The sequence below is a fragment of the Drosophila arizonae genome, chromosome 5, assembly GCF_054131065.1.
Source record: "Drosophila arizonae isolate 15081-1271.41 chromosome 5, UAZ_ARI_1.0, whole genome shotgun sequence".
In the NCBI taxonomy this organism is placed as follows: domain Eukaryota; kingdom Metazoa; phylum Arthropoda; class Insecta; order Diptera; family Drosophilidae; genus Drosophila; species Drosophila arizonae.
The window spans coordinates 14,400,043-14,427,831 of NC_142925.1; the positions used below are offsets into that span (position 1 = coordinate 14,400,043).

Sequence of the window (27,789 nt, forward strand, 5' to 3'; positions counted from 1 at the left end):
GTGGGGAGTGCAGGGCAACAGCATGGCTGGGGTAACTCTGTGCCGTTTCTAACATATTGTCACAGGCTGCTCACAGCGTGTGGCGAGGCTCGCCTCACCAGCCATGCTGTGGCTCGGCGTAGGCAATGCCTTTCAATGGCTAAAATTCAATTTTCCTTTGATTTATGCATTTTGTGTGCTCGCATTTGCACGGCAGCCCCGAGCCAGCCACAAAACTTCACAAGCCCTCCACATTTCAACTTAAATTTTGAAATTCTATCAAACTGAAACTTGACAACATCTGCAGCTGCAATTGCACTTACGGCTGCAGCTTCCAATGGCCCACACGTAAAACTTGCTTTGATATATTTCAGCATTGAGACAGCTCGTGGAGCTTCGCTTGCTTCCAATTTCCACTGTATTGTATTTCCATTGTATTGATTGTGTGCAGACCTATAGGCAACTGCAGCAGGATACTAATTAATTAACAATCTGGCTTGGTTTCAGGCGCAGATTAATATTTGCACCTTCCTCTTGAGTTTGCTCTTCAGACTGAATGCCTTTCACTTGCCTTCGCCATTCGCACAGTTATAAACTAAGCTCCAATTGTGAAGAGGAGCAGCATATGGAGAGTAGTAGCTATAACACAGAAATAAGTAGCTCGATTAGGATGAGTTAAGTCAATTCTCCACTTTCATTGCGTCTACAAAACACGGAGAGACAGATTATTATTTCGTTGAGTAAGCAAAGAAACCTTTTCTAGTTCAAAATTCTTTCCTTGCTATTTTGCTCTTTAAAAATTGTACAAATTTGGTATTACATAAAAATGTAAACTGTACTTAATTTTCCGACATATTCTTGCCCGCAATTAGGCTAAGTATATGCACAACCCAGCTGCGTCCCCGAGCAGCAAGTGTGACATCCTACGGGAATGTAGCCGTGTAGACGCACCCATTTGTGTGCTGGCTATAAAAGCGCAGCTCGCAATGCCGCGCAGCTCAGTTGAGGCAACGACGTGGATGGACGCGATATGGCCACAATAGAGGGACAAGAGGAGAAGCCCAGCTGCCTGCTGCCGGGGCCAGAGCTGTTGGCCTTGCCGAACTTCGACTATCAACGTGCCAGCATCACTTCGGCGGCGTTAAGTGATGTGCCCAGTGATGTGATTATCAAATCCCGGATCAGATACGGCAGTCGTCTGTCCGCCTGCAAGGGAATGCTGCTGGAGTACTCGAAGAGCACCACCATCCATGGCATACGCTACATATTCGAGCTGCATCGCCCCATATACGAGAAGTGTGTGCGTGCATCCTCAAGCGTTGTCCAGTTTCCCCCTGAAAGTGCGTCTGTGTTTCCTCAGATTATACTGGCTAGTGTTGACCTGTACTTCGATGTATTTTGCGGCCTCGCTCATTTGGGCCACCTACCTCAAATGGCAGGACTCGCCGGTCATCCTGGGCTTCGACGAGACGCTGGTGCCAGTGCACAAGATACCGTTCCCCACAATTACCATATGCCCGGAAATTAAAATGGAGCGCGAGGTCTTCGATTATGCGAACATCTCACAAAAGATCTGGCAGGAGTTCAAGGAGGGTAACCAATTTTCCAGTGTAGATAAAGAAGAGTTGAGTATTGAGTCTCAAAGCAGAATCGGAATTGTATACTCATGTGGTTCTACAAATTTATATATAATGATTTCTATTCGGCAATCATAGTTTCAGTACTTAATCTTGTCGACAAAGTGGCGACTGATATTGGTTTCTTGTCTATCTATTTATAGTTTGGAGCGTATGGCAGCCACCATGCACATTTGTGACTCGGATGTTGCTAAGAGGTTTGCGCCGATTCTGTCAAAGCTGCATAGCCAGCAAACGAAAATTGTGACGGAGACGTTGGTGGATTTGAGCATCTCGAAGAATGAGACGGGTCCGTTTTGTCGCTGGAATGGCCGGTTCTACTTTTGCGACAAGCTCTTTGACTTTGTGGCCACGGACGAGGGCATTTGCTATCAGTTCAACGGTTTGCGACCCAAGGATATTTATCGCGATGAGCGTTTCCTCAGCTATGTGGATCCGGACGTAGTTGACTTTCAGAACTACTTTGACACAAAATTGCCCAGACTAAATGAAATTCGGGGCAACTGGTCGCTGTCGACGGGCTATGTGGATCAGGGCCAGAACTCGTATCCCCAGCGCACTGTGGCCTCATCGGTTGCGAAAGGGTTCTTTGCCTTCTTACAGGGACTAGAGCACAATTACGACTACGATTGCCGTAGCTTTAAGCAGGGCTATAAGGTGCGTTGCTATGTTGTTGGTGTTGTGTTCGCTCGCATTCGTTTATTGTTAATTTGTCTTTCCAGGTATTTCTCAACTCTCCAGAGAGTGTGCCGGTCACATCGAACAATTATATTCTGGTGCCCCATGGCCATGAAGTCATGGTTAGCGTGTTGCCCAGCTATGTCGTGTCCACGAATAATTTACATGAAATTACAGCTGAAAAGTGAGAATATCAGAGACACCTTACATGCACGCATGCACATATGTATTATACATAAATATACACATACATATTAGAAGTATTGCAGAAAGAGCCAAGACTGTTTCTTTAAAGCTCTCTTATTCTTTTTTTACACATTCATAATATGTAAACACTAGACATAATTCTTTAGCAATAACATTTATATCTTGTATGTTCTCTTTGTTTGCCATATTTATAAATTTCAACAGGCGTCAGTGCTTCTTCGATGATGAACGCCATCTCCGGTTTTTCCGCAGCTATTCGCAGAGCAATTGCCAGACCGAGTGCCTGGCCAACTTTACAATGACAAAGTGTGGCTGTGTCAAGTTTTGGATGCCCAGTGCGTGATCGCACATCGAGCATGGCTACATCATCAGTTTTAAGTCAGTGTCTTCTCCTTGCAGAGCCCTTGGATGTGCCAGTATGCGGACTTGAGAAGATTGACTGCTACACTAAGGCACAGGACGAACTCTATGCCCTATTGCAGAATCAGACCGTACATCAGAGTGTCGATCCCAATACCAAGGTCATGTGCAACTGCATGCCCGCATGCACCTCCTTGGAATATAACTTTGAGATATCCCGTGCCTTCTATAATCTGGAAAAAACATTAGTAGCTTTTCGTGAAGTCTACGAGCACAGTGAGTAAGTAACTACGCCATAGAGCAGTAATAGGGCTATCGAATATTTTTAAAATATCATATCGATGATATTTTAGGTTTTGAAAAAATATCAATATGATTTTTGATATGCAACTTTAAAAATATCGATATATCAAAATTTTTCGATAATTGTTTTTCTTTTTACTTTTTCCTACAATAAATTTATAATCCGTGCCAAAAAAAAAAAAAAGAAAATAAGAATAAACTTTTTTTATTTAAATTATACAAATGCGGTACTCAAAAGCAACACAGTGCTTGTTTTTATATACGACGCCATATTTGATTACATGTGGCTGTTCCATTTTTTAAGTCTGAATACTACGTTTTCACCCTATTTAATTTGTGTACATTCGCGCTTGGTTCACTTATTACGCAAATTCCATATTTTCCATATTCAATTGGTTCAGGATATACAAAATATCACAAAAAATATTCAAAGTTTGGCCAAAAACATATTCTGATATATAATATATATTTTTATATTATTAACAAAAAATACCGATATATTGATATTTTGATATATTTTCAACAGCCCCAATCAGAAGTATTCATATTTACCATTATATATTGCTACTCCAATCAGAAATATTCATATTTACTATTGTATATTGCTGCAGTGCGATTGGCTCGCGCCTGACCGTCTACTTCAAGGAGCATCAGTTCACGGCTATAAAGCGAACCGTTCTCTATGGCGTCTCTACGTTGATATCCAATTGTGGCGGTATCTTTGGCTTGTTTATGGGCATCTCCAGCCTCAGCTTCATTGAGCTCGTATACTTCTTCTCGATGCGCATTTGCGGTAGCTGCAGTCAGCGGCGCAAACGCAAGGCGATAATATTCCCGAAGGAACAGGATGAAGTTCCCATTGATCCATGATGATGAGGATGATGATGTGGATATCTCTGTGTCTATTTGTTATTGTTCTTCATGTTTCATATATGATACATTATTTTACTAATCAGAATCCTATAACTGAGCACAAGAAATAAAACAAATTAGAATGTTGCAGTCGACTATCGACTCCATAGTATTCATTCACTATAAAAATAACTATTGAATCTTCTTTGGTAATATCAGGAAGGGGCTTGCAGTCGCTTAACTATGACATTGTGAAGCTCCAACTCCAATTTTTCCATCTTGCTATGCGCTTAAAGGGCATGAATTTCACTGAATACGAGGATGAGGTCAATACGAGTAGTAGCTTCTTCTATAAAGTCTTCTTGTGGACGGATGGATGGAAGGATAGACGGACGGATAGATAGACGGCCGAATGGCTGAAAAAAACAAAGTCGATTTTTGATTGTCCTCGATAAAAAGTTATCGGATGACTTATCGGAAAAATAAAATAAACTTGTACTGCCTATGGTATACCCGAGTATGCATGCCAAATTTCAGCTCTCTAGCTATTATATCTTCTGAGATTGGACGGACAGACGGACAGGGCTATATCGACTCAGCTCGTTGCCCTAATCAAGAATATATATACTTCGTGGGGTCTGCGATGATTCCTTCTGCCTGTTACACACTTTTCACAAAATTTTCAATTAGTTCAGGGTATAAAATGTCAATCACCTTTCTTAACTCAGTTTGCTATATGCTAAAGTTTAAAGGTGGAACAGATGTCCTTAAAATATGCAAATTGGGTATGGCATACAAATGTCAACCATACTTCATTTTGTAAGTACTTGAATATGTTAAACTCGGAAATGTCCCCGTTCACCAATTGTGACATCCTTCGGGAATTTTAGAAGGTTGGCTCGTGGACGCACCCATTTTTTTCTGGCTATAAAACTGTAGCTCGCAACTCCGCACAGCTTAGTTGATGCAACGCCGTGCTAGACCCGCATTTGGAATATGGCCAGCGCAGCAAAGGAGGTGCGAGAGGAGAAGCCCAGCTGCCTGATGCCGGGGCCGCTACTGTTGACCGTGCCGACCTTTGACTTTGAGGGCGGCAGCATCAACTCGGCGGCGTTAAGTGATGTGCCCAGTGCTGTGATCATCAAATCCCGGATCAGATACGGCAGTCGTCTGTCCGCCTGCAAGGGAATGCTGCTGGAGTACTCGAAGAGCACCACCATCCATGGCATACGCTACATATTCGAGCTGCATCGCCCCATATACGAGAAGTGTGTGCGTGCATTCTCAAGCGTTGTCCAGTTTCCCCCTGAAAGTGCGTCTGTCTCTGTGTTTCCTCAGATTATACTGGCTGGTGTTGACCTGTACCTCGATGTATTTTGCGGCCTCGCTCATTTGGGCCACCTACCTCAAATGGCAGGACTCGCCGGTCATCCTGGGCTTCGACGAGACGCTGGTGCCAGTGCACAAGATTCCGTTCCCCACAATTACCATATGCCCGGAAATTAAAATGGAGCGCGAGGTCTTCGATTATGCGAACATCTCACAAAAGATCTGGCAGGAGTTTAAGGAGGGTAATCAAAATTCAAGTGTAGCAGAAGAAGAGTTGAGTATTGAAAAAGTATAGATTAATCATGTTTATGGTAATAACAAACAAGAGATAAGCAGCAGATAAACTAGTCTCAAAGCAGAGTCATGTGGATCATAAAAATTATATATAATGGTTGCTGTTCGGCAATCATAGTTTCAGTTCTTAAGCTTGTCCATTGAAAATCAAATTTGTCTATTTATAGTTTGGAGCGTATGGCAGCCACCATGCACATTTGTGACTCGGATGTTGCTAAGAGGTTTGCGCCGATTCTGTCAAAGCTGCATAGCCAGCAAACAGAAAATGTGACGGAGACGTTGGTGGATTTGAGCATCTCGAAGAATGATACGGGTCTGTTTTGTCGCTGGAATGGCCGGTTCTACTTTTGCTACGAGCTCTTTGACTTTGTGGCCACGGACGAGGGTATTTGCTATCAGTTCAACGGTCTGCGACCCAAGGATATTTATCGCGATGAGCGTTTCATCAGCTATGTGGATCCGGACGTAGTTGACTTTCAGAACTACTTTGACAAAAAATTGCCCAGACTAAATGAAGTTCGGGGCAACTGGACGCTGTCGACGGGCTATGTGGATCAGGGCCAGAATTCGTATCCACAGCGTATGGTTTCTGCGTCGGCAAGTAAGGGATTCTTTGCCTTCATGTTGGGCCTGGAGCGCAATTACGACTACGATTGCCGTAGCTCTAAGCAGGGTTATAAGGTGTGTAATAGTTGCCGGGTTGTTTTATTTTCTTTGGTTTTCGTTTAGAATTAAATTATTTGTATAGGTTTTTCTCAACTCTCCAGAGAGTGTGCCGGTCACATCGAACAATTATATTCTGGTACCCCATACCCAAGAAGTGCTTGTGAGCGTGTTACCGAGCTATATCGTTTCTACGAGAAATATACACGAAATTTCGGTTGAAAAGTGAGCACATCAGAGACATATACACATACATACATATGTACATACCATAGACATCTGCATATTTGAGGCATTTGCGATTTACTAGCATTCATATATTCATATTAATAAAATGTATATTAATATGTTTATTTACTCTATGATCATAACGGTCAACAGGCGTCAGTGCTTCTTCGATGATGAACGCCATCTCCGGTTTTTCCGCAGCTATTCGCAGAGCAATTGCCAGACCGAGTGCCTGGCCAACTTTACAATGACAAAGTGTGGCTGTGTCAAGTTTTGGATGCCCAGTGCGTGATCGTACATCGAGCATGGCTACATCATCAGCTCTAAGTCAGTATCTTCTCCTTGCAGAGCCCTTGGATGTGCCAGTATGCGGACTTGATAAGATTGACTGCTACACTAAGGCACAGGACGAACTCTATGCCCTATTGCAGAATCAGACCGTACATCAGAGCGTCGATCCCAATACCAAGGTCATGTGCAACTGCATGCCCGCATGCACCTCTTTGGAATATAACTTTGAGATATCGCGAGCTCTGTTCAATACAGAAAAATCGATTATCGCTATGCGCGATAGCTACGAGAACAACGAGTAAGTAACTGCTGTACAAGATAAATTTGGAAATGTGTATGTAGATAAATACAGTATATAAACTTCTGCAGTGGGAAATTTTCTCGTTTATCCGTCTACTTCAAGGAGCATCAGTTCACGGCTATAAAGCGAACCGTTCTCTTTGGCGCTACCACGCTGATATCCAATTGTGGCGGTATCTTTGGCTTGTTTATGGGCATTTCTGGGCTGAGCTTCATCGAGCTCGTCTACTTCTTCGCGGTGCGCATCTGCAGCAATTTTAGGGAGCGGCGCAAACGCAAAGCCATGTTGAAGGAACAGGTTGAAGTACCCATTGATCCATGATGATGAGGATTATGATGGGGATGAGTATAAGAATGGGGATGAGAATAACTGCGTGTTTGTTTCCCATTACCCAAATTGAATCTTAACAAATTTTATCAACTCAGGAATGAATTTTTTGCAATACGTATATCAATTTTTAATTTTTTATTTTATTTTATATATCGCCTTTCACTAAAACAATAAATAAATTTATTTAAAAAAATTTTCAAAATTGTTTCTAATAATATTCCTTATTCTATTTTTTTTTTTATTATATTCATATTATTTTTATTATTATTTTTTTCTTATATGTTTCACTTGAATCAGCGAATATTTGCTTGGAGAAATCCCTTTGAGCATGCTCTTGCTATTATTGCAGCGCTTATCCATACACATATAAGATATCTCACAGCTGAAAATCGATATGTTTCTACTATGTAGTTGGCTGGGAAAACTAGTTGTGGGCGGACAGAGATTGCTCCGTCCTGCCTCGTGGGGGAAGTGAACTGAGGTGGAAGTGAAGTGAGTCGAGTATGTGGGGGGAGGGGGGAATTCAGAATTCAGTGTTTGCTTATTTTTAGTTATTTTTTACATTTTATTAAATTCCTGCAACAATGTGGAAATAGCAAATAGTTGACAGGCTTTGAACAGAAATAATGCGAGTTTGTGGCTAAGCAAATGAAATTCACATTGTTGCGATGCAAATTTAATGAAATGATGACGACAGCGGCTCTGAAAACATAAACAAAGAGCAAACCCAGAAACCGTAACCGAGTTGCCGACCAGAGAGAAAACCCCAACAACCAGAGTACCAGGGCTCCAAAATTAAAGTCCCGCTAATGAGCAGGGACAAAGCCGAAAGAGTGCGGAATTGTGGCAACGGCCACAGCGCGGGGCTAGGGAGGACAAGCAGCCGCAGGCATTGCCCAAAAGTGATTTTGGTCAAAGTTATAGAGGGGTTTTCCGCTCTTCCGCTTTTGCCATTTGCCAGCAGCTGCATCCATCCGATATGCGCCCAACACAAAATGAACATAAAAGTCACGTTCCGGATGGTCAGCATGCAGAGGCCAAAAAGTCCGGCTACAAATGAAGCCGCATTCACCCACACACACACGCACACACACATACACACTTGTAGTTAAGTGTGCGCATTTGTGTGTAAATTAAACACTCAAGTGTTGCCCAAAGCATGCGAAATATTATAAACTCTCAGCCTATGAAGCATATGAGAGAAAATAAAATAAAATAATATTATTCACATTTAATCATTGCATCAATCTGTGTGACAAGTGCAAGAGCCGCAGCTCAGCTTTCAGTCAGTTTAAATCGAGTTTGGAAGGGACGTGAAATAAAAATCTCTATAAATACTTTAAAGTATAATGTTATATAGGAAAATAATATATAAATTTGAATACAATCATCATATTTGTCAGATATTATACTTCCAATAATATTATCGAGATGAGGTCACAAGTTATGGTGATGGTTATTAAATTAAAACCCAATTATATTTCCATTTATTTTGTTTAAACTCATAATATATAACATTTACTTAATTACGATCTATGTAGTGCATACATAGTATGTACGTATATAATGATCAGTGCTGCCAACTTTTCCGAGCAAGAAAAGGCTAAATTAACCTTTCAAACTTGCTAGAAAAAGCTAGATCAAATTCAGGAATAGCCAGAAATATAGCCATTTCAGTTTTTATACCCTGAGCCCATTGAAAATGGGAATTATATTTTTATTCGAAAATTGACACACGATTATCCAGCTTAATAAAATCTCCAAATCTCCTCGGCAGTCTACGAATTGTTTTTGCCAATAATATTCAAGTAAAAAATGCCAAATTTCCCGCCAGCAGCTAGATTCCATTTTTCCTTGCAAATGGCAGTTGAAAAAGGCCAGATCTGGCCGGTAAAAGGCTAAGTTGGCGGTCCTTATAATGATCCTCAAAGGCTGAAAGATGAGGATGACAATTCTCATTATCTATTGATGGTAAATTGAGTGATTATTATCGAATATATCGATTAGGAAAACAAGAGTGATGCCGGATCGCCACAATAATTTTTAATTTAAAAAAAATTAGCTGCAGCTATTTATTAGACACACTTACACAATACTTTAACAATTTGATGGGGCGTACATAATTTGTTACATATAGAAGTTTTAAATGTAAAAACTAGCAACTGCAGGAATCGCTGCTCTGCCCTACTTAGCTTGCTCCTTTGGTCTGCGGTGTGTCAGCTCGTTGATGGACATAAAGCCCGTGTCGCCTAGACAGCGGAGCGTGACATAGCCCGTGGGCCAGACGGTCAGCCAGGTGATGGAGCCATGGTGCAGAGTGAAGCGTGTCCAGGCCTCTGGCGAGAACTGCAGGGCGCGACAGACCAAGTAGCGTATGACATTCGCATGGCCAATGACCAGCAGGTAGGAGTCCTGCTTCTGCTCTGGTGAGGCGCGAAAGAAGTAGCGGCGAAAGGCCGCCTCGATGCGTGGCCCATCACGGCGAAAAGCCCGCTCCACGCTTTCAACGCTGCGATTCTGGGGCGGATCGGCTGGGCAGGGCGTGCCCTCGGGCAGCAGCTCGCAGCGCTTCATCTTGAGCGGATCGAAGTTAATCTGCTTCAGTATGATCATGGCCGTCTCCTGGGCGCGCGACATGGTCGACGCGACCACATGATCCCACGTCACGCCCATCTCGTGCAGTCGCTGGCCCGTGCGATGCGCCTGCAGTCGCCCCAGTTCCGTCAGGTGTCCGCCATCCGGTGAGGCCTTATACTCGCCATGCCGCACCAGCACAATGTGTCGCAGGGCAACCGCCTCCGGCTCCTGTTCGTGCTCAATGCCCGACTCGCTCGAGAGCTTCTGCTGCACGAGCTGGCGCTGATCCCAGTCGTGACACCAGCCACCCCTGCCCACCATCTCCTGTTTCTCGTGGTAGGCCTCGTGCGTCTGGTTGCGCTCGATCAGCTTGAGGCCAACGTAAGTGGCCAAGGAGCCGCCGCCGACTGCGCCCAGGGAGCGCCAAATGTTCTGAAATTTCATGGCCTGAAAAACACAATTCCTCAAAATCCAGATTGACATTTAAGTCTATCGGGACGTAATGCTCAATTTTGTTTGGGGCAGACAACTAGGCTGTTCACAATGATTCAATGTAGGCGTTGATACGATACGATGAGTATGGGACCAGGAAGGTATATGCCATATATTTATAGTAAATTATCTAATATTTATACACATTATGTTAATGTGATTAATATATATATATATTTAAATACTTGGACTGCTTTAATTGCTTTAATTACAAACGAGAACATCAAAACTTATATCGATAACTATGAATATGTGAGTTGATCAAGTTATCGATCATGAAATAGTTTTGATTATAATATATATTTAATATATATATTATATTTTGATATTAATATATATTATAAAATTATTAAATGTAAATTGATTATGAATTCCATTTTGATATACAAACTATCGATAACAATTAACTGGGTTGCACCATTAACCACTAAATATTTATTTGAACTATTTTATTTATTTATTTCTCACATTTCAACTTGGATATTTGATTTCCCCATCTGCATCTCTGTAGTTGTCAATCGATTGCAGAATAATTGCATCGATGCCATCTAAAAATTCTTGAGGACCTTGGCATTTCTTGCATAATTCTCAACTTTATGCAGATGCGGCTGTGCTGACAGCCAGCCCACGTGCCCACAGTTGATTAGCATTGGAAGGAAAGTGGGCTGTGTGAAATTGTTGCCGAGAGACTTGGGTTTGCCTTGCCAACGAGATGGCAAAGTTATTTTACCCCTGGCCAAATACTTATGAACAACTTTGGAGCGGCAAACTTTGAGCCTAGCACAATCAGCAATGCGAATCTGAATAAGTTCTCAAAAGGTAGCGCCAACGAAACCTTGTGCGGAGTGAGCGCGACTGACGAATGCTCTACTTTGAGCATATAAATTTGCTAAAATTATTAATGCAATTTTCAAGTAATTAAATTAAAATAAATACAATTTAAAATTGATATTTTTAAAATTTAAAAAATATTTGTAAATGCTTTGATTATAAGTCTTAGGTAATTTATGATTTTTATATAGAGTTTCTGACTTTTATTTAATTTTTGCATATCTCATAAATATTTTATATTATTTCAAAATAATTTTTGGAAGATGTTTTCAAGTTAATTATAAATTGAAGTCTTTATTACATACCATTAAATCTATCTGTCTTTCTTAACTACTCTTTGCCCAAACAAAAGATAGATAGAGAGAGAGAGAGAGAGAGAGAGAGAGAGCGAAGGAGAGAGAGTAAATCAGCAGTCTAAATTTAGTCAATGTACCGCCACAGGGCATAAAAAGTCAAGAGGCCTATCATCAGGATTTGCGCTGGTTAAAATACTTTTACCAAGTTTCTGGTTCATTTAATTTCGCCGCCCAGCAGCAGCAGAGGGCCGGTAACTGTACTCGAGATACAGACATATCCACAAGTGGCTGGCCGTGAAGGGATTCGGGTTATTTTGCGCTCAGTTGGCTGTCAGCTTAGCTCCTAATGAAGTTCCAGGAACTTTGACATCGTGTCCCCCCGGCTCGAATCTGGTTGCGGCATGAAAATTAAATTGAATGAAAGATTTGACAGCGACTGAACGGGATTGAATTGCAAAAATGGTGCAGCCAAAGACGGGCTCATAGATGCGCATGAAACTCTCATCAATGGCTGCATGTCCCATCGCCAGCTCCTCCAGCTTTTCCAGCTTATATGCACCTTTGTAAGCTGCTTTCATTCACGGCCAAAAGCCGCATTCACACTTGCAGCAATCGGAGCCACAGCCAAAGCCACATTCACCTTCACTCGACAGCTACTTTCTCCGTTCACTTTTCGTCGGGTTGTTAAAGTAAGCCACTTGAGGTAGCCATAAAACAGATCTCACATTGTTCGCCTTTTGTGTGACCCAGAAACATAAATCTTATAAGATGCACACTGAATGGCAAGGTGTGCGCCTGTGTGTGTGTGTGTGTGAGTCAGGCAAGTCAATTTAAAGTTGTAATTCAAGTTGAGAACTCGTTAAGCTGCGGCCTAGGCATAGAAATCTTAGTTGAATCGCAAATTGCATTTGCCATTGCTGCAGCGCAACGAACTAAACTAAAGTTTAGCATTTATGGAAGCATTTAAATAACTAGCTAATATCTATACTCTTTCCACATAGTTCACACGCAATTAGGTCTTCAATGCTGATTTATCTGACAACAACAACAACAATTCATTGAATTAAGTCTATGCGCACATTATCATAAATTACTTATGTATTTGCATTGTTTGGCTTGACAAATGCCGCATTTGCTTATGTCCTGCGGTCGACAAGGCTGCCCGAAGAGTTAAAGCGCTGAGAGCTGCGTTTCATTGGCAATTTGTGTGCCTGTGTGGGTGTGTGTGTGTGTGTCTGCCTGTGTGTGTGGCTAAGGGAAAAGGCAATGAAAGTTAAACAATGTTTGTGGTGCTGTTTTCCTTTTCCGCAATAATTTCTCGAATTTGCCGCCAAAAGAGCTTGGGGCGATGGTGTCCTTGACACAATTCTAACACGCCCACCACGACCACGAGCACGAGCATGGCCACTTGGCCCCGAATGGGCACGAGCCGTAGCATAAAAGAGCAAAAACTTTTGATTCTGCCAGCAGATAATTTCAGCGAGCCGCAGCTGGAGCGGCACGAGTCAAGTGGAAAGAGTTGGGGGTGGCGCAGTCGGGGCGTGGCTTGTTGCTACTTAAAGTAATGCAACGCTGGCAGATAAAGTGCAAAGGCAAATGAATGCAAAACGCGACAAGGCAAATAAGGAAATCAAAATGGCAAAGCGAAATAAGAGGCAAGCGAAAATTGAACATCCTGCTGCCGGAAGAAGGACGCAGCAGCAGCAGCAATAGCAGCTGCCCCGTCAACCCCGCCAGTTGCCGCAAAGTGCATCATAATTATGGGCGGCCACGATAAGCGAATGCCAAGAAGACGCACAGCTTGTTAAGGACTATAAATTCCTCCTCCGGTTAGGCTGGCACAATTGATGCCAAGGACTGAATGCTGGCACAGGGTGCACACCCATTGACCCACACGGTATCTGACTGCGCCTCGACTCGCCTCCAATGGCGGCACCCTGTTTGTGGAGCCAGCAGCTCCTGTGCCACTTTGCGCAATGAGAAATTTCCGTTTGTCCGACTATGTTTTCATTTTTCCTACTCTTTCTCGCTTTTTGTGCTGCTCGTCTTTTTATTTGCCGCTTGAGAGATGACATTTTTGCAAATTGCCATCATAATAATAATCAAATTCGTGTAAATTTGCGCAAATTCAAGAGGGAAATGGTGCCATGCCCCACCCCTGAAACCCTCAACCGGCCAGCCACAGCCCAGTCCATCTGCTCCTCCCCTTCCCTCCTCCCCGCCTCCTGCTCAGGCTGGCATTCTGCTTATCCATCCAGTCGGACACTCAGAGTTGCATTTCGAGTTAATAGCTTTTTCGTTTTAGTTTAAGTTGATGAAATTGAAAACGTAAACTACAACTTGCTGCTCAACATTTGCATGCTCTTCAGTCAGAGCAAGCGAGATTATATAAATGAAAATGAAAAAAAAAAAAAAAAAACAGGAAATCGAAAAAGGGATAAAATTGTTTTCTTTTTATTTTTTTATTTTTTTTTTCAACAATGCCAAAAATGCATTTGTGGTCAGATATAAATTTTTCGCTGCGGCTAAGCTCTTTCAGCAACACGGAAAAAAGGAAATAATGGAAATAAAATTGGAACACGTAGAGGCTTGCACGCTTTCCATTTAAATATTATATGGAGTCAAAACGGGAGGAAAACAAATATGAAAAAAACTAAGATTAATATTTTGAAATGTAGTAATAATTCGAAAAGACTCTACATTTATTAGAGTGTAGCGTATTTACTCGGAAATGAAATATTATGACAATTTTAAATGAATGTAAATAAAAAAAATTTAAATAAAATAAAAGTTGCATTTAAATGGAAGAACATAAGTGATTAGAACAAATATTTAAGATTTCTGAGGTTTGAAAATAAAATTCTAGAATGTTAACTGATTGCAAAAGCTGTAGTAAATTCTATATATTATTTTTTCTGAATTTATTTTAAATATAATTGTATATGATATATAAAATCATTTGGCTTTGCCTTGTCTGAGTGATTTCGGCAATTGCACCTCGAATTGAATTACTTCTGAGTCTTCTTTCATACTGATTGCTATGTTAGATATATATGTATGTATGTATGTGCTCTATACATATGTTCTTTTTCCATCTTGCTGCTGGCATAGGCTTTCAGTGTGCGTCGAATCGCCATGGCAACTCCGAGCGAGTTCACATTCCGTTTTAACAGCTAAGCACAAATTTGAGTTAAAGTTCTTAATTATTTGTGTTTGCTCAAAAATTATTAAATGGCAGGAACTTTAAATAATTGCTGACTAAAGCTGTTGTTGATTATGCTATAAATTCAGTCTCGATTGGTCAATCTGTATTGATTGAAATATGTTCAAATCATATATTCATTATCTATTCATTAATGTTTACCCATATAAACTTTGTTTCATTTACAGGGTATTTTCAAGCCTCTATCGTCTCGCATGAAACTATTCTTACCCAGTTGATTCATGACTCTTGTTGCCTTAGTTTTTAGGCTAACGAGTTGATAAGCTGTCTCAGGTCAGGCTTAAAACATGTTCCGTGTGTTTGACAAGTGGATCAATAGCCGTATTTCATGCAGGACATTTTTGGAGTGAATCCGGAATTTGGGTAAGAACCTGAAGCAGAGCAGAAATCTATCTGGCTAGGTATAATAAATGGCTGGCAGCATATATCAGAAGGCGACACAATTAGAAATAGAAACTGCTTGCAGCTGCAAAAAATATGCAGAGCATGCTGCTCGAACGGACGGGCAGTTTAAAATATACAACGAGGCGATACACACACACGCACACACATGCACATATACATACATTGCACTATGGGGAAAAATCCAAATTATTGGGTATTAATTAAAAACTTGAAAACTAAGCCAGATTTTTTGATCCGGTTTTTGTATTATTAATATGTATACCATCAGAAATATATTTTAGAAAAATGGGCGTGTCACCGCCCACCCAAAAAAAATTAATTAAAATTTTGTATTAAAAAAATTTTTTTTTTAAAGAATTTTGCTTGTTTATATTTTAAAATAATAATTTTAATTGAAAACAGTCGAACTTTCATAAAATCGAAATTAGTTTTCTTCAGTTTCGAGTTCCAGATCAGCCAGAAATATTGATCCGCTGAAAAAAATTCGGGTTCTTCAACTGATTTTATTGTGCCTTCAACTTTACATAATACAAGACGTACAACTTCATTAGACAGCAACCTATATACTTTCAAACTCGTTTCTAAAGATTTGCTGAAGAAATAATCTGATCAGATGTATCCATTGCTCTATCAACCATCAGCGAAATTATGGATTCTGCTATCCTTCTATGCGTGATGAAATTAGTCTGATTTATAGACCTGGTTGTGCAAATTAAAAGCTGCCTTGCCAAAAATGCCTACAGGATGAACAGTATTTTCCATAATTTGCCTCAAATGAACAATTATTTTATAAACATTTGCTATCATAGGCAGTCATTCATAGTTCTCAGCTAGTTTTTGTTCCTGCTGCATTTCTTCCATTTGGCATTTATATTTTGGCAAAAAAGCGGCTTTTGCTTTTTTAATATCATTAATAAGTTGAATCAATATTAGTCTTATTTAGTTTCGCCTTAAAAAAAAATCTAAATTACTATTTCTTGGTTATAGTTGCCTTTTTCATTGAGCCAAATATCACACAGGTCAGCTCATAGTCACCTGCTAAAAATTGATTTGCGCCGGTTGTGCGCAAAAGTGCACATTGAGACAAAGGCACTAAGATCCCAATTGATTACTCTATAACATGCAATTGGAATTATACTGATGCGCCCTTGTGGCTGTTTTATATGTCTTTGCAAAGTTTAATTTTATTTACAAGAAATGAAATTTGACAACATTTGCTAATTATACAATAAATGATTAAAATAAGTTCAAACATCAATTGGTTTTTAAGCCAACGCGTAGTAGAAGCCCTAAAAATTCATATCCTTTTTAAATTTCTCAAAAATAATGTCTGGTCATTGAATAACGATGATTTGAAAATCGGCTACCACAAATTGTAAGCTGAAGGCAAATGCTTTTCGAAGATAACAGCTGACTTTAACAGCTGTTAGGCTTAACAGTGGACTGTTATTCAACATTTTGGGTACAGTACCTTAAAGTTTGGAGTTTTATTAAGATGTTAACATAAAAAAATTATAAATTTTCATACTTCGCAAAAATGACTAAATACCCGAAAAACGTCAAAATTCCCCATAGTGCATTGGCACTCATATGGCACACATGGCACACTTAATAGCTCATACGACATGTTGGCCCTTTGTTGACTAGCCTCGTTTGTTTACGGTTTAGTGGATTAATGCTAGAGAAAAACTTGGAACAGCAGCAGCAGCAGGAGTAGAAGTAGCAGGACGAGGAGTAGTAGCAGCAGCAGCAGGAGTAGAAGGAGCAGGAGGAGAAGTAACAGTAGCAGCAGCAGCAGGAGTAGAAGCAGCAGGAAGAGGAGTAGTAGCAGCAGCAGCAGGAGGAGGAGTAGTAGCAGCAGCAATAACTGCATCCAAAGCTGTTCAGTTTGTTATTTCTTTTGAAGTTAAACAAATCTGCATAAGGTAGAGCCAAAAAGCCGTTACAATTTATGTGCATAAATGTGGAGCAGACTGCAGGAGCGAGAAAGATAGAGCTAGTACAGTAGTACTAGAGTGAGAGAGTGAGAGAGAGAGAGAGAGAGAGAGAGAGATAGTCATATTGCCGGCCATTGGCCACAGCAGCGTCTGTTGACTTATTCTGCATGTGTTCTCCATAAATAATTCATTCCTGTTTGCCTTTTGCCAGGCACCCAGCTTTGCGCATTGCCATATTATATTTTATTATTGTTTTTATTTGAATTGTTATTTCAGGCTTCTTCTTCTTGTATTTTGGACAATTCTTTTGTCTGCAAAAAAATAAACCAAAAAAAATATTTATTTAATACGAATTGTGCTAAGACAATAATGAAATTTTGAGCAAATTCTAATTGCATTATGCTTGCTAACTAATTGCACTTCAGTCGCATCGCAACGACAGTCGAATCGAGTCGAGTCGAATCGAGTTGCATCGCGTCGAGTTTTGGTTTCTGGCAAAAGTTTCAATTAAAATGCACTCGCTTTGTACACTGCCCGCACGACGGCAATTATTTTGAAAGCCAGCCAAGTTAAACAAATTATCATTTGCTGCAATTACATTTGCCGGCTGCAATCAAAGTTGCAGCGCGCAAACTTTAAATGCAGCAAATATTAATTGAAAATGCATTATGCTGCCCCACCTCCCACCACTTCATATTGGACTGCAAACCAAACGCCATGGTATGTGTGTATCTGTGTGTGTGTGTGTGTGTGCGGTCCATGTTGCAACAATTCGGTAACTGTAAATGCAATAAATTTTGCATGTTTTACAATCATAATTCAAATATTGCGGCGGCTAAATCAAAAATAACAAAAGGGCACCAGAAATTAAGCATATACACGTTCAGGGTCGACCCACTGAGGGGTTGGGCGTTTCATTGTATTGCATTATATGAGCATATATTGACTATACTTATCGGATGCTAATCGTGTGAATTGCTGAAATTTTCGAAGGCCTTCAAATGTACTAAAATAGCTCATTAGCTCCATTTTGATTAATTGTTGCATTCGAGTTGAATTGGATTTGAAGTGATTTATCATGTTATTCATCAATGATATAAGGTATGTTTGACTTTGGAATATATATATTTGAAGACTCTCATGATGCCATCATTCTTGGTATTTTATGCATATACAAATTTTTAAATTTTATTATAATTATATAATTAATATTTAAGTGTATTACATTTACATTTAATAAAAATATAATATATCATGGATATACAATACATATAAAAAACATTATAATATATCATGGATATACAAATTTGAAAATTTTTTTTTAGACATACGACAAAACAATTTTTCTACATTTTTATTTTGTAGACATATAAATTAAAAAGTTTTTAATTGGCCAAAAAATATTTCTATAAATTTATATTTGTTATTTTATTAACATACAAATTAAAAGTTGTATGAATTAATTAGGGCATATTTTTAAAATTGATTTTAGTTTTAAAATTATAATAATTTTTTTTTTAATAAATAATAATTTTAGAAAATAAATAATTTCAAAATGTGTACAAAAATTATTTTGGCATTTATTGCCCAAGTCAAAAAAATCCCTAAATTGCACAAATTGAGCCCACTGAGCGTATTCAGTTTCTGGCCAGCCAAAGCCGAAAAAGAGCAAAATTCCATGAACTCGTAGCTACATTTATAAGTACGGGCAGTTAAGCAACAACGTATACATATACATATATATACCATGCAGTCGAATTGCAAAAGTTACAGTTACATTTACAGTTACAGTTATGGCTGCCAGCATGTCTGTGTGTGGTTTTTATGGCCATTTTATAATCGATTGAAGTACGTTGATTGCAGCCAGGAGCTGCAGCTACAGAAATCAGTCGGCCATGCCATGTTAGCCAAACAGGAATTTTGATTTGCGAGAGTCTATAAAATTGTTTATGTTATAAATGGAGCTAAGAGGGAATTGAAGAGTGAGAACATGAATTTGAATACACGATAATATCAGTCATGTTCAGCCTCTGCTTATATCTATAATAGAGCTGAATATGAATTATATTATTTTCGATAGTTATAATCTGACAGATGATCTATCGATACCATTTAGTTCTTGAGTTCCAAGTTCAAGTTCTTTAAAATAATATTGCAAATATTTCCTTTGTATATTGTATAATATTTATATGATATTCCTTTCACGAGAGATTGAATACCAGACTGAGCAAATATCTCTGTCAGCAATTAACTGTGATTGTGATTCTGCTTCTGCTTTTCTTAAAGATTACTGAAAGGGCAACACAATTAGGTTTTAAAGTAATTACAAGCGAAAGAAGTTTAGCTGAACTGCAACATTTTCGACTCTTGAATGGGAGCAGAAGGCGGAGCAGTAGGAGAAGGGGCAGAGGGAGGAGAGGCAGTAGAAGAAGGAGCAGTAGGAGCAGAAGCAGTAGTAGTGGGAGGTAGAGCAGAAGGAGGAGGAGCTGGGCAACTAAGAGGACTACCTCCTTGGCTCCTTTGTCTGGTTGACGCTGTTGGCTTGGCAGTTGCTTGGATTTGGGAGCTGTGCAATGTCAGCTACGGCATTTAGCCTTGTCACATTATTTTGGTTATCCAGCGTCGGCTGTGGCTGGCGGCAGCTTCTTTTGCTCGTTTTGCTTGGCTTCGCTTTTGGGCTCTGTGTGCCACTAATTGTTGTTGTAATCACGCTGCCCTGGCCTGGTGTGGCATGGCATGGTGTGGCTTGGCGTGGTGTGGGCTGTGGTGTTGGTTTCGCCATCGTGGCCACAATTCGCCATTCATTCATTCATGGCTATTCGTTGTTTCCTCTCGCTCTCTCCTCTGGCCAGCTGCCCAGCCGTCTGCGTCGTCATCAGCTGCAGCTAGCAGAGCGCAAGGGTTCTCTGCATGCAACGGCCTCCAAGCAGTTTAGGAGCCATCAGCATTATCAGCCCACAGTTGCCCTGCTCCTCCAACACCTCCGTTTTCTCTCTTTTAAACTGCAACATTGTGTGTGTGTGTGTATGGGTGTGTCTCTGTGTGTGTGTGTGACACTTTGCACTTTATTTTCATTTCTGTTTCTGTTGCAGTTCCCATGCCCAACTCAACTCAACTCAGCTCAGCTCAGTTCAGTTCAGTTCAGCTGAGTTCAGATTGGGTTAGTTGAGTTTAGTTTGCAGCCTGTTTTCTGATACTTGGACTTTCGGATGGCTTCCGTCCGTATCACTGCTCCCTGTCCGCCTCTTCCAGTGCACTTTACTACTTTTGCATCGGAAGTTCAATTTCCGTGCGACTTTTTACATATCTCTTATGCTCCTTTTTTTTGGGTTACTAACTATTTTAACTAAGTAGCACGTGATTTTAGCTTGTGCATCATATGACTCTAAGCACATACAAATGTGCAATTATATATTATTTATTTAATGTAGATGTCCTATTTATGCTAATATATATAGAAGAGTAATACAAAAAGGGTCTTAAACATATCTCTGCAGAACCTTTAATAAGCATTTCATTTATCCCATTTCATTAATGAGATTCCAATATTCCTATATTCCCATATATTTTAATCCTATTTAATTATGCAGTAATGTCATATTAGTTGATAAATACATGGAAAATGCCTAATCCCATTTGTTCACATCAAACCTGTGTGTATTTTTTTCAGTAGTTTACATGACTCTTTTCTATTCTCTTCCTCTCACTCTTCATTCGCTGCTCTCTTAATCACCTCTACGCCTCTGTATTTCCAATTATATTTAATTATTACGTATTAGTTGGCCATAAAATAACTTTTATTTCTCTCTACCCAATGGCATGCCCATTTCCACGCCATTAACCATCATATAGGCGTCGTTCTACGTCCTCTGTCCTGTGGCCTGCTGCAGGCGAGCGCCTATTATGATTTCCATATGTCACATTATTAAACATTTGCCTAGCTCCATTCAAAATTCAATGTATGTAGAAGTTGATAGCCTTAATTGCAGCAGGTCTGCTCTGTTCTCTGTTCTCTGTTCTCCGGCTCGTTTGGCCATGTTCGTTCCACGTTCGCAAATGCATAAAATATGCAAATGAACTTTCCTCAAATTGTGTAAATTTATGTAAACCTTCTTCATCTCATTCTTTGTGCCAGCGAACGAACAGACAGAGTCTTTTGCTTTCATTATGCTCTCAGTAAGTGGCGTTTCATTTCCCAAAGCGTTGCGCTGATTGTTATACGATTGCCCCAAACTGTTATACAAAGCGCTGCAACTGTCCGAGGTTCGGCTGAAAGTTTCAGTTGTCGCTGCGACAATGTATGCAACGGAGGGGCAACATTTTGTGGAAGGATTTTTGTCGGAAATACGTAAAAATATATTTTTGGCAATTGTTAGAATCCTAAATAGATGAAAATAAATATAAATGTATGTAGTGTAAAAGGGGAACAAATCAATATTTAATCTATGTAACTAAATGACATTTTAATTAAAATATATTTTTGTTTCTATTCTAATTTAATATATATTAAAAATTAAAAGTAGTTAAAAAATTTATTTATAGATAAAAAAAACCTAAATAAAATATACAAACTATTTTTAATTATTACAAAAAATTTTTTATTAAGTGTACATTAAAAAATAAATAAATTTAAATTAATATTTATTATTATATAAATAATATAGTATTTTTTTTTTTTATTTACTATATTTTCTTTTTATATTTATTTTTTATTTTTATTTTATTTAATTTTTTATAATTGACAAGTATTTTTGTGTTAATTAAAAAAATTCAAATTTAATAGTTAAAATAAATTGAATGCAATTCGCTTGGTTACTATTCATATTCTGAATAAAGTGCGAGCTCTTTAAATTGAATGCAGTTTTACTTTTTCAATATAGTAGCTGCTTAATAGCATCTACTTAGGAGGTGCTTATGGAAATTCGGCTGTGTCAGGTAGCAAAGAGTGGAAAATTTGTTGTTCTTTATCTTTATATTATTATATTACTTTTAGTTTGCTTTGGCACCTTTTTCTGCATATTCTGCATTCTCATGCAAATACTTCACACCAACTTTTTAGCACTTGCAATAGCATCCGTTGCATTCAGTGCGCCGCTGCCACGCCCCCTTGCCCCCATGCAGTGCTCATTTTTGGGACCTTTATATTCACTGTGCGCTCTTTGCATAATGCGGCATGTAGTGCAAATGAAAATAAAAAATACGTCTGGGAACTTTTGTTTAAATCCATAGCATCGCCTCTGCTTGTGCCTGGTCCTGTGCCTGTGCCCGCCCCTCCGTGCCATGCCCTGTCCAGGGTTTTTTCCATTTGGAGATGGAAGCACTTGGCGTTCCTTTCGCTCTCCATCTTTACGCTGGTCCCCAAACAATTTGTACGCCTCAGTGCGCACGCATTTCTGGGCACTTAAGTTTCTATACAGTATATACATAGTCTTTATATATGTATATATCTATCTGTATATATCTGTATAGAGTAGCTGTAACGAGTGCGAGCCTTGAGTCAGCGCGTAATTTTTACTCTGCTGCTCACTTTATTCCTTTTGGCATTGAACATTTTCTTTTTTCGTTTTTCTATTTTTTATAAATTGCGAGTGTTTTGCATTTCTCATTAGGAAGAAACACGGCGCACCGTTGATGACTACAATTAGCAATTTGCATAGTAAAAAACTAGAGAAATTTCCCTTTCATAAGCCAGAGGTTGGAGTAGATTGCTCAATGCTTGCCAACTGACGGCCAGAAACAAATTTTCATAACTAATAAGTGGCTCCCTTGGCGGTCAGCTCTTGTTAACTGACAATTACTGGACTATCCGCACATTGCATTATCCGCATTTTGCTTATTATTTATTCAGCTTGATATTTGGTGCGGTCATGGCAGCTCATTTGATGATTGAATACTTTAAATATTTATTTGGTTTAAAATTGAAATAAGGCATTAAATAAAATCAATTTTATGTTATGCATGAAATTGTGGTAGTACAGTGTAATTTAAAATAAATAATTATGTTTTTTGCAATATATATTATTTATGTGTTAGTTAGACTTCAACAAAATCAGACAACAGCTAAGATATGACTTGTTATACCGTTAACCCATTCAAAATGGGAAATCAGGCTATAATGAGTTTGTTGAAATGTATGTAACGGGCAGAAGGAGGCGTGGCAGACGCAATAAAGTATATATATTCTTGATCAGGGCGACGAGCTGAGTTGATTTAGTCCCGTCCGTCTGTCCGAATGTATGAGCGCGTCGATCTCAATAGATATAAGAGTTAGAGACTTCATTTTTTTCTCTCAAATGTCCGTATATGCAGTGCGGATATCGAGTTTATCTGAAAAAAATTTAATTTTAATTTTTGAAATACCAATAGATCGAGGGGTTCAGGGGATCTCGTTGTCGAGCATATATCTTTCTCGACTATATCTTTCTCACTTGATTTTTCTAAAACTTTCAATTATTTGTAAAAAGTTTTAAGATGAGGATATTTAAGTATAATTGTATTCAAATTTATTAGTAAATTAAAATAACGAAATTTGAAATAAATATAAAAGTAAGAAGGCTCCAGTCGAGACTGCCTGACTAGGAGATACCCTGAACCCTCAAAGCTGATATTTGAATAATTCTGCACATTTTTATGCACACATACACACACATTCATCAAAAGGCATAAATGCATGTATAAATAAATATGAAGTCTCTAGGTCTAATATTATTCAAATAAAGCTGAAGAAACGAAATCAATTTGATTGATTTCTCGATGAAAAAGGAATTGATGACCTTGGGAGGTTAATGACCTTTGGAGGCCAGTGACCTTGGGAGGGCAATGATCTTGAGATTTATTCGTTAAATTTTTGGTTTCTGGCTCAACTTACAATTCTTAAATAAAACATAATATTTAACTGGTTTAAAATATGGGTCAATAAAGAAAAGTCATATTTAAGTTACGAATAAATTTGCATTATAAAATAAGCAAACTTTATATATTTGACTGACTAAACAACTCACTCGAAACACTCACCTAGCTGGCATTTTTGCATCTCGTATGTGCTCAACTCGAGTTGACTAAATTGTGAGTCACTTAAGGCTAATCAAGTGCCACTTTACACATGTCAGAGCCAGAGGTCTGTGGGAGTTTTACAGGATCTTCGCCTGTTTATGTAGCGACTCAAGCGAATGTCAAGTAAAATTAAAGCGCCGGCACAATGTTGACAATGGAAACTTCAATAATTGATGCCCGCATCGGAGAGCCGTTTGCTTGTTAAGTAGCTCAATATTGTAATTATGCTAGCAACACGGCAGGTTGTAGGTGTGCGAGTGTGTGTGTGTGCGAGTGTGTTTGTGTGTGCTAGTGTGTGTGTGTGAGTTGCTCGCATTTTAATTTGGTAAGCGACACAAGTGCCCTCAATGGCCCATAATTAACCCGTGAGTTCATTTGCAATGGGACACACTGTAGTTGCCGCAGGAGCATTTCACTGCTGAGCATGACAATGGAATGCTCGTGTTGTATTTTAATTATTTATTATTATTATTCTTATTGTTGTTGCTGCTCTTGCTGCTGCTGCTGCTCATGTTGCTCATGCTCCGTGCCACCTGTAGTGAGCGACAAAAGAAGAGCTACGTGCGGCTTAAGCAGTTGCCATTAAATCCTTATCCCGAGTTTCTTTTTTTAATTCATTATATGCCCTTTATACGAGAGCTCCAGCAGCAAAAGGTGTAGCCACCATCAGCAACCCAGCCTCGCCCAACTGCCCCACGCATAAATTATGCAAAACTTCATAAAGATTAGGCTTAGAGAAATTAAAATATGCGTATGATGGTCGTAGTACTAGCTAGATGCAAATTACGTTTAACATCCTTTAAGTCTGCCACAGGGATTCGCTCAGAATTTACAATTTGGAGCTGATCTAAAAATGAAAATTACCAAATGCTAGTAAATTAACGTCGGTCTCTGGTTTAGCCTGCTTTGCTTTAAGCTCTCTGTCTATTTAAAATGCATAAGGATATTATGTCGTTTTCGGATATTACGTATATTTGCAGAGGGTGGACTATAATGAGAATATGGTAAAATAATGATGAATGATGGGCTTATTAATTTTCCAAATATTCTTTGTGGAAGCTAAATAGCTTAAAAAGTAACAAGTTTTTCAAATTTATTCCTGATTTCAAAAACTTAAACCATAAAATATATGTATCTATGATATATAAGTTAAACCTAAGCCATATAGGCATTTATTTTAACTCTAACTGCAATTCGCAACATTGTTTTGAAGTTTTCCAACACTGGCATCGGAAAGGCTTTCAGTGCAACACAATAGCTGGCTTTAACTGCAGTTTTCACTGTTTTCGACACAGGCAAGGACACTCAGCTGGCATTTAATGAGCTTATCGACCTCTGTTCTCGTACTTCGTTCACAACTTTTACCGTTACAATTAACAATAGCATCAGAATGGAGCGCACGTAGCGGTAGTCTGAGAACTTGAAGTGAGCTCAGTTGGGTCAATTTGCATGAAATGCCGAAGGTAACAGACAGGTAAATATTGGGCTAGGCCAGTTGGAAGAGAGCAAGTAATAAACGAAATTTAATTACAACTACATATTAGTTAACTGCATAAACAAGAGACAGGAGACAAGTACGAAAAGCAACAACAAACAATCAATGTTTGTTGTAAATTTGTGCAGACAGCCAAATTGGTTGGCCTGGCTGCTAGGATACCGTCAGTCAGTGGTGCTATAGAAGGTGGAAGAAGAAGAAGAGGAATTCTTACGGCTCGTGGTGGTATTTTACGTTCAGGTCCATATCTGCAACTGCTGTCAGTCGGGTTGCCGGCTGACAAACTTGGCCAATTTTATGCTGCTGCTGCTGCTGGGAAGCCCACAAAAACTGACGTTTATTACTGGCTCGGCTCTGTGGACCCAGCCAGGGCCATAAATTATTAAATTTTAACAAGTTTTTATGCTACGAACTACTGCCATGCCATGCCGAGCTATGCCTTGTCTTGTCTCTTGTCGCCTGTCTGTACTCTCTCTCTCTCTCTCTTTGTCTCTGTCTCTCCCTGTCGGCTTCTTGGCATCTTTGCGTCTTGGACGCAAATCGAGCAACTTGGCTTAGTTTGTCAGCACTTGGCCAGTACGTGACCCAGCGACCCACGAGGCAGCAGCAGCAGCAGCAGCAGCAGCAGACAGGACCCTTTTCCATGGCACGCTCGCGTCTATCCCTAATCATATTATTAATAGCAAATTATGAACAGGGAACAACACGAGTCGAGGCACTTTAACTGTTGTTTACAGTGAAAACTTTAAGCCAACAACGTCATCTATTCATATATTTATAAATACTACATTTTATTTGTTGTTTGAGAAAAATAATCAAAATAAACTTGAAACAGCTTAAAACAATTTTCGTTTATGCAATTTTCGAACAAACTGAAAACAACTTTTGATGACACGAACACAAACACACACACAGCCAAAGCTGAAAATTGTTCCGCCGGCAAAAAGTTAAATTTGCAACTTTTCTGTTTGGCCAAAAGAAAACTTTCCACTTTTGTTCAGCTCGGCTATCAGCAGAAACTACCTGTGGAGTGAATCTAATTTGGCTTGTTTTCACATTTAACTAGAAGCCAGTTACCGTTATGCCGCACACGTGGCTACCAAAACTTTTCACCAACTGTTCATAAAAATAGTAGTCAAGCTACGTAAACATTTTGCTCGGCAAACGCCTTAAACAAAGACTCAACTCTTGTTTCCCAAACTGTGCTCATTAGAACTTCTTAATATTGCAGTTAATTTGAACGGAATACAATTTTACAATAAATATAAAAATGTAAATAATGAGTAAAATTGTTCATGCAATTTTTATTTTGTATTTTAGTTTACTTTTCAAATACAATAAAGAATAAAAGAGTGGAATAAATTATGTTACAAAATTTAATTTTTAATACAAGATGATTTGGGTTTTTGATTCTGGGAATCATCTATTAATATAATATAATATGTACTAAAATATTTAAGAATATTATACTCATATCAGTTTCAGCCTCAGCCTCAACCTCAGCCTCAGCCTTGAGCCTCCGCTTCGGCCTCGAACTTCAGCTGCAGCCTCGAAACTCAGCTGTAGCCTCGAACCTCAGCTGCAGCCTCGAACTTCAGCTGCAGCCTCGAGCCTCAGCTTCAGTCCTAACCTCAGCCTCATTGTCAGTCCCAGCCTCAGCCTCGAGCCTCATAGGTCAGCCTCACCATCAGTCGCAGCCTCAGCCTCAAGCCTCAAAACTCAGGCTCAGCCTTAACTTCAGCCTCAGCCTCAGTCCCAGTTCCAGCTTCAGTCTCAGCCTGAACATCATCTCAGCCTCAGCCTCAGCCTCGAGCCTCAACTTCAACCTCTACCTCAGCCTCAGCCTCAGCCTCAGTTCCAGCTTCATCTTCACACTGGAGCCTCAGCCTCCAGCCTCAAGCCCTTAGTAGGATTATCTTTACTTCAGTCATTCACTCTCTCTGTCCCTCTCTCTCTCTCTCTTGTTAATTACCTTTCACTCTGATATATCAGCTAATCTATTAGAAAACAGCTCATATTAAACAAAAA

At 39.4% G+C, this 27,789-nt stretch overlaps 3 protein-coding genes across 3 annotated transcripts; 2 read left to right on the plus strand and 1 right to left on the minus strand.

Moving 5' to 3' along the window:
• The first annotated feature begins 727 nt into the window (after window positions 1-727).
• On the plus strand, window positions 728-4,112 carry LOC108614940 (pickpocket protein 28). Its single transcript, XM_089470923.1, has 7 exons — window positions 728-1,275; window positions 1,340-1,603; window positions 1,760-2,273; window positions 2,339-2,478; window positions 2,706-2,836; window positions 2,901-3,141; window positions 3,776-4,112. Exons 1-7 carry the CDS (start codon window positions 1,010-1,012, stop codon window positions 4,032-4,034), a joined length of 1,815 nt encoding a protein of 604 aa, XP_089327049.1. The 5' UTR covers window positions 728-1,009; the 3' UTR covers window positions 4,035-4,112.
• An 876-nt stretch (window positions 4,113-4,988) lies between these two features.
• Window positions 4,989-7,603, plus strand: LOC149268550 (pickpocket protein 28-like). The gene is made up of 7 exons (XM_089471063.1): window positions 4,989-5,284; window positions 5,355-5,618; window positions 5,807-6,320; window positions 6,388-6,527; window positions 6,684-6,814; window positions 6,879-7,119; window positions 7,191-7,603. Exons 1-7 carry the CDS (start codon window positions 5,013-5,015, stop codon window positions 7,441-7,443), a joined length of 1,815 nt encoding a protein of 604 aa, XP_089327189.1. The 5' UTR covers window positions 4,989-5,012; the 3' UTR covers window positions 7,444-7,603.
• A 1,867-nt stretch (window positions 7,604-9,470) lies between these two features.
• Pgam5-2 (Phosphoglycerate mutase 5-2) lies at window positions 9,471-10,598 on the minus strand. Its single transcript, XM_018013450.2, has one exon. The coding sequence runs from the start codon at window positions 10,510-10,512 to the stop codon at window positions 9,637-9,639; it is 876 nt and encodes a 291-aa protein (XP_017868939.1). The 5' UTR covers window positions 10,513-10,598; the 3' UTR covers window positions 9,471-9,636.
• Window positions 10,599-27,789: the final 17,191 nt, after the last annotated feature.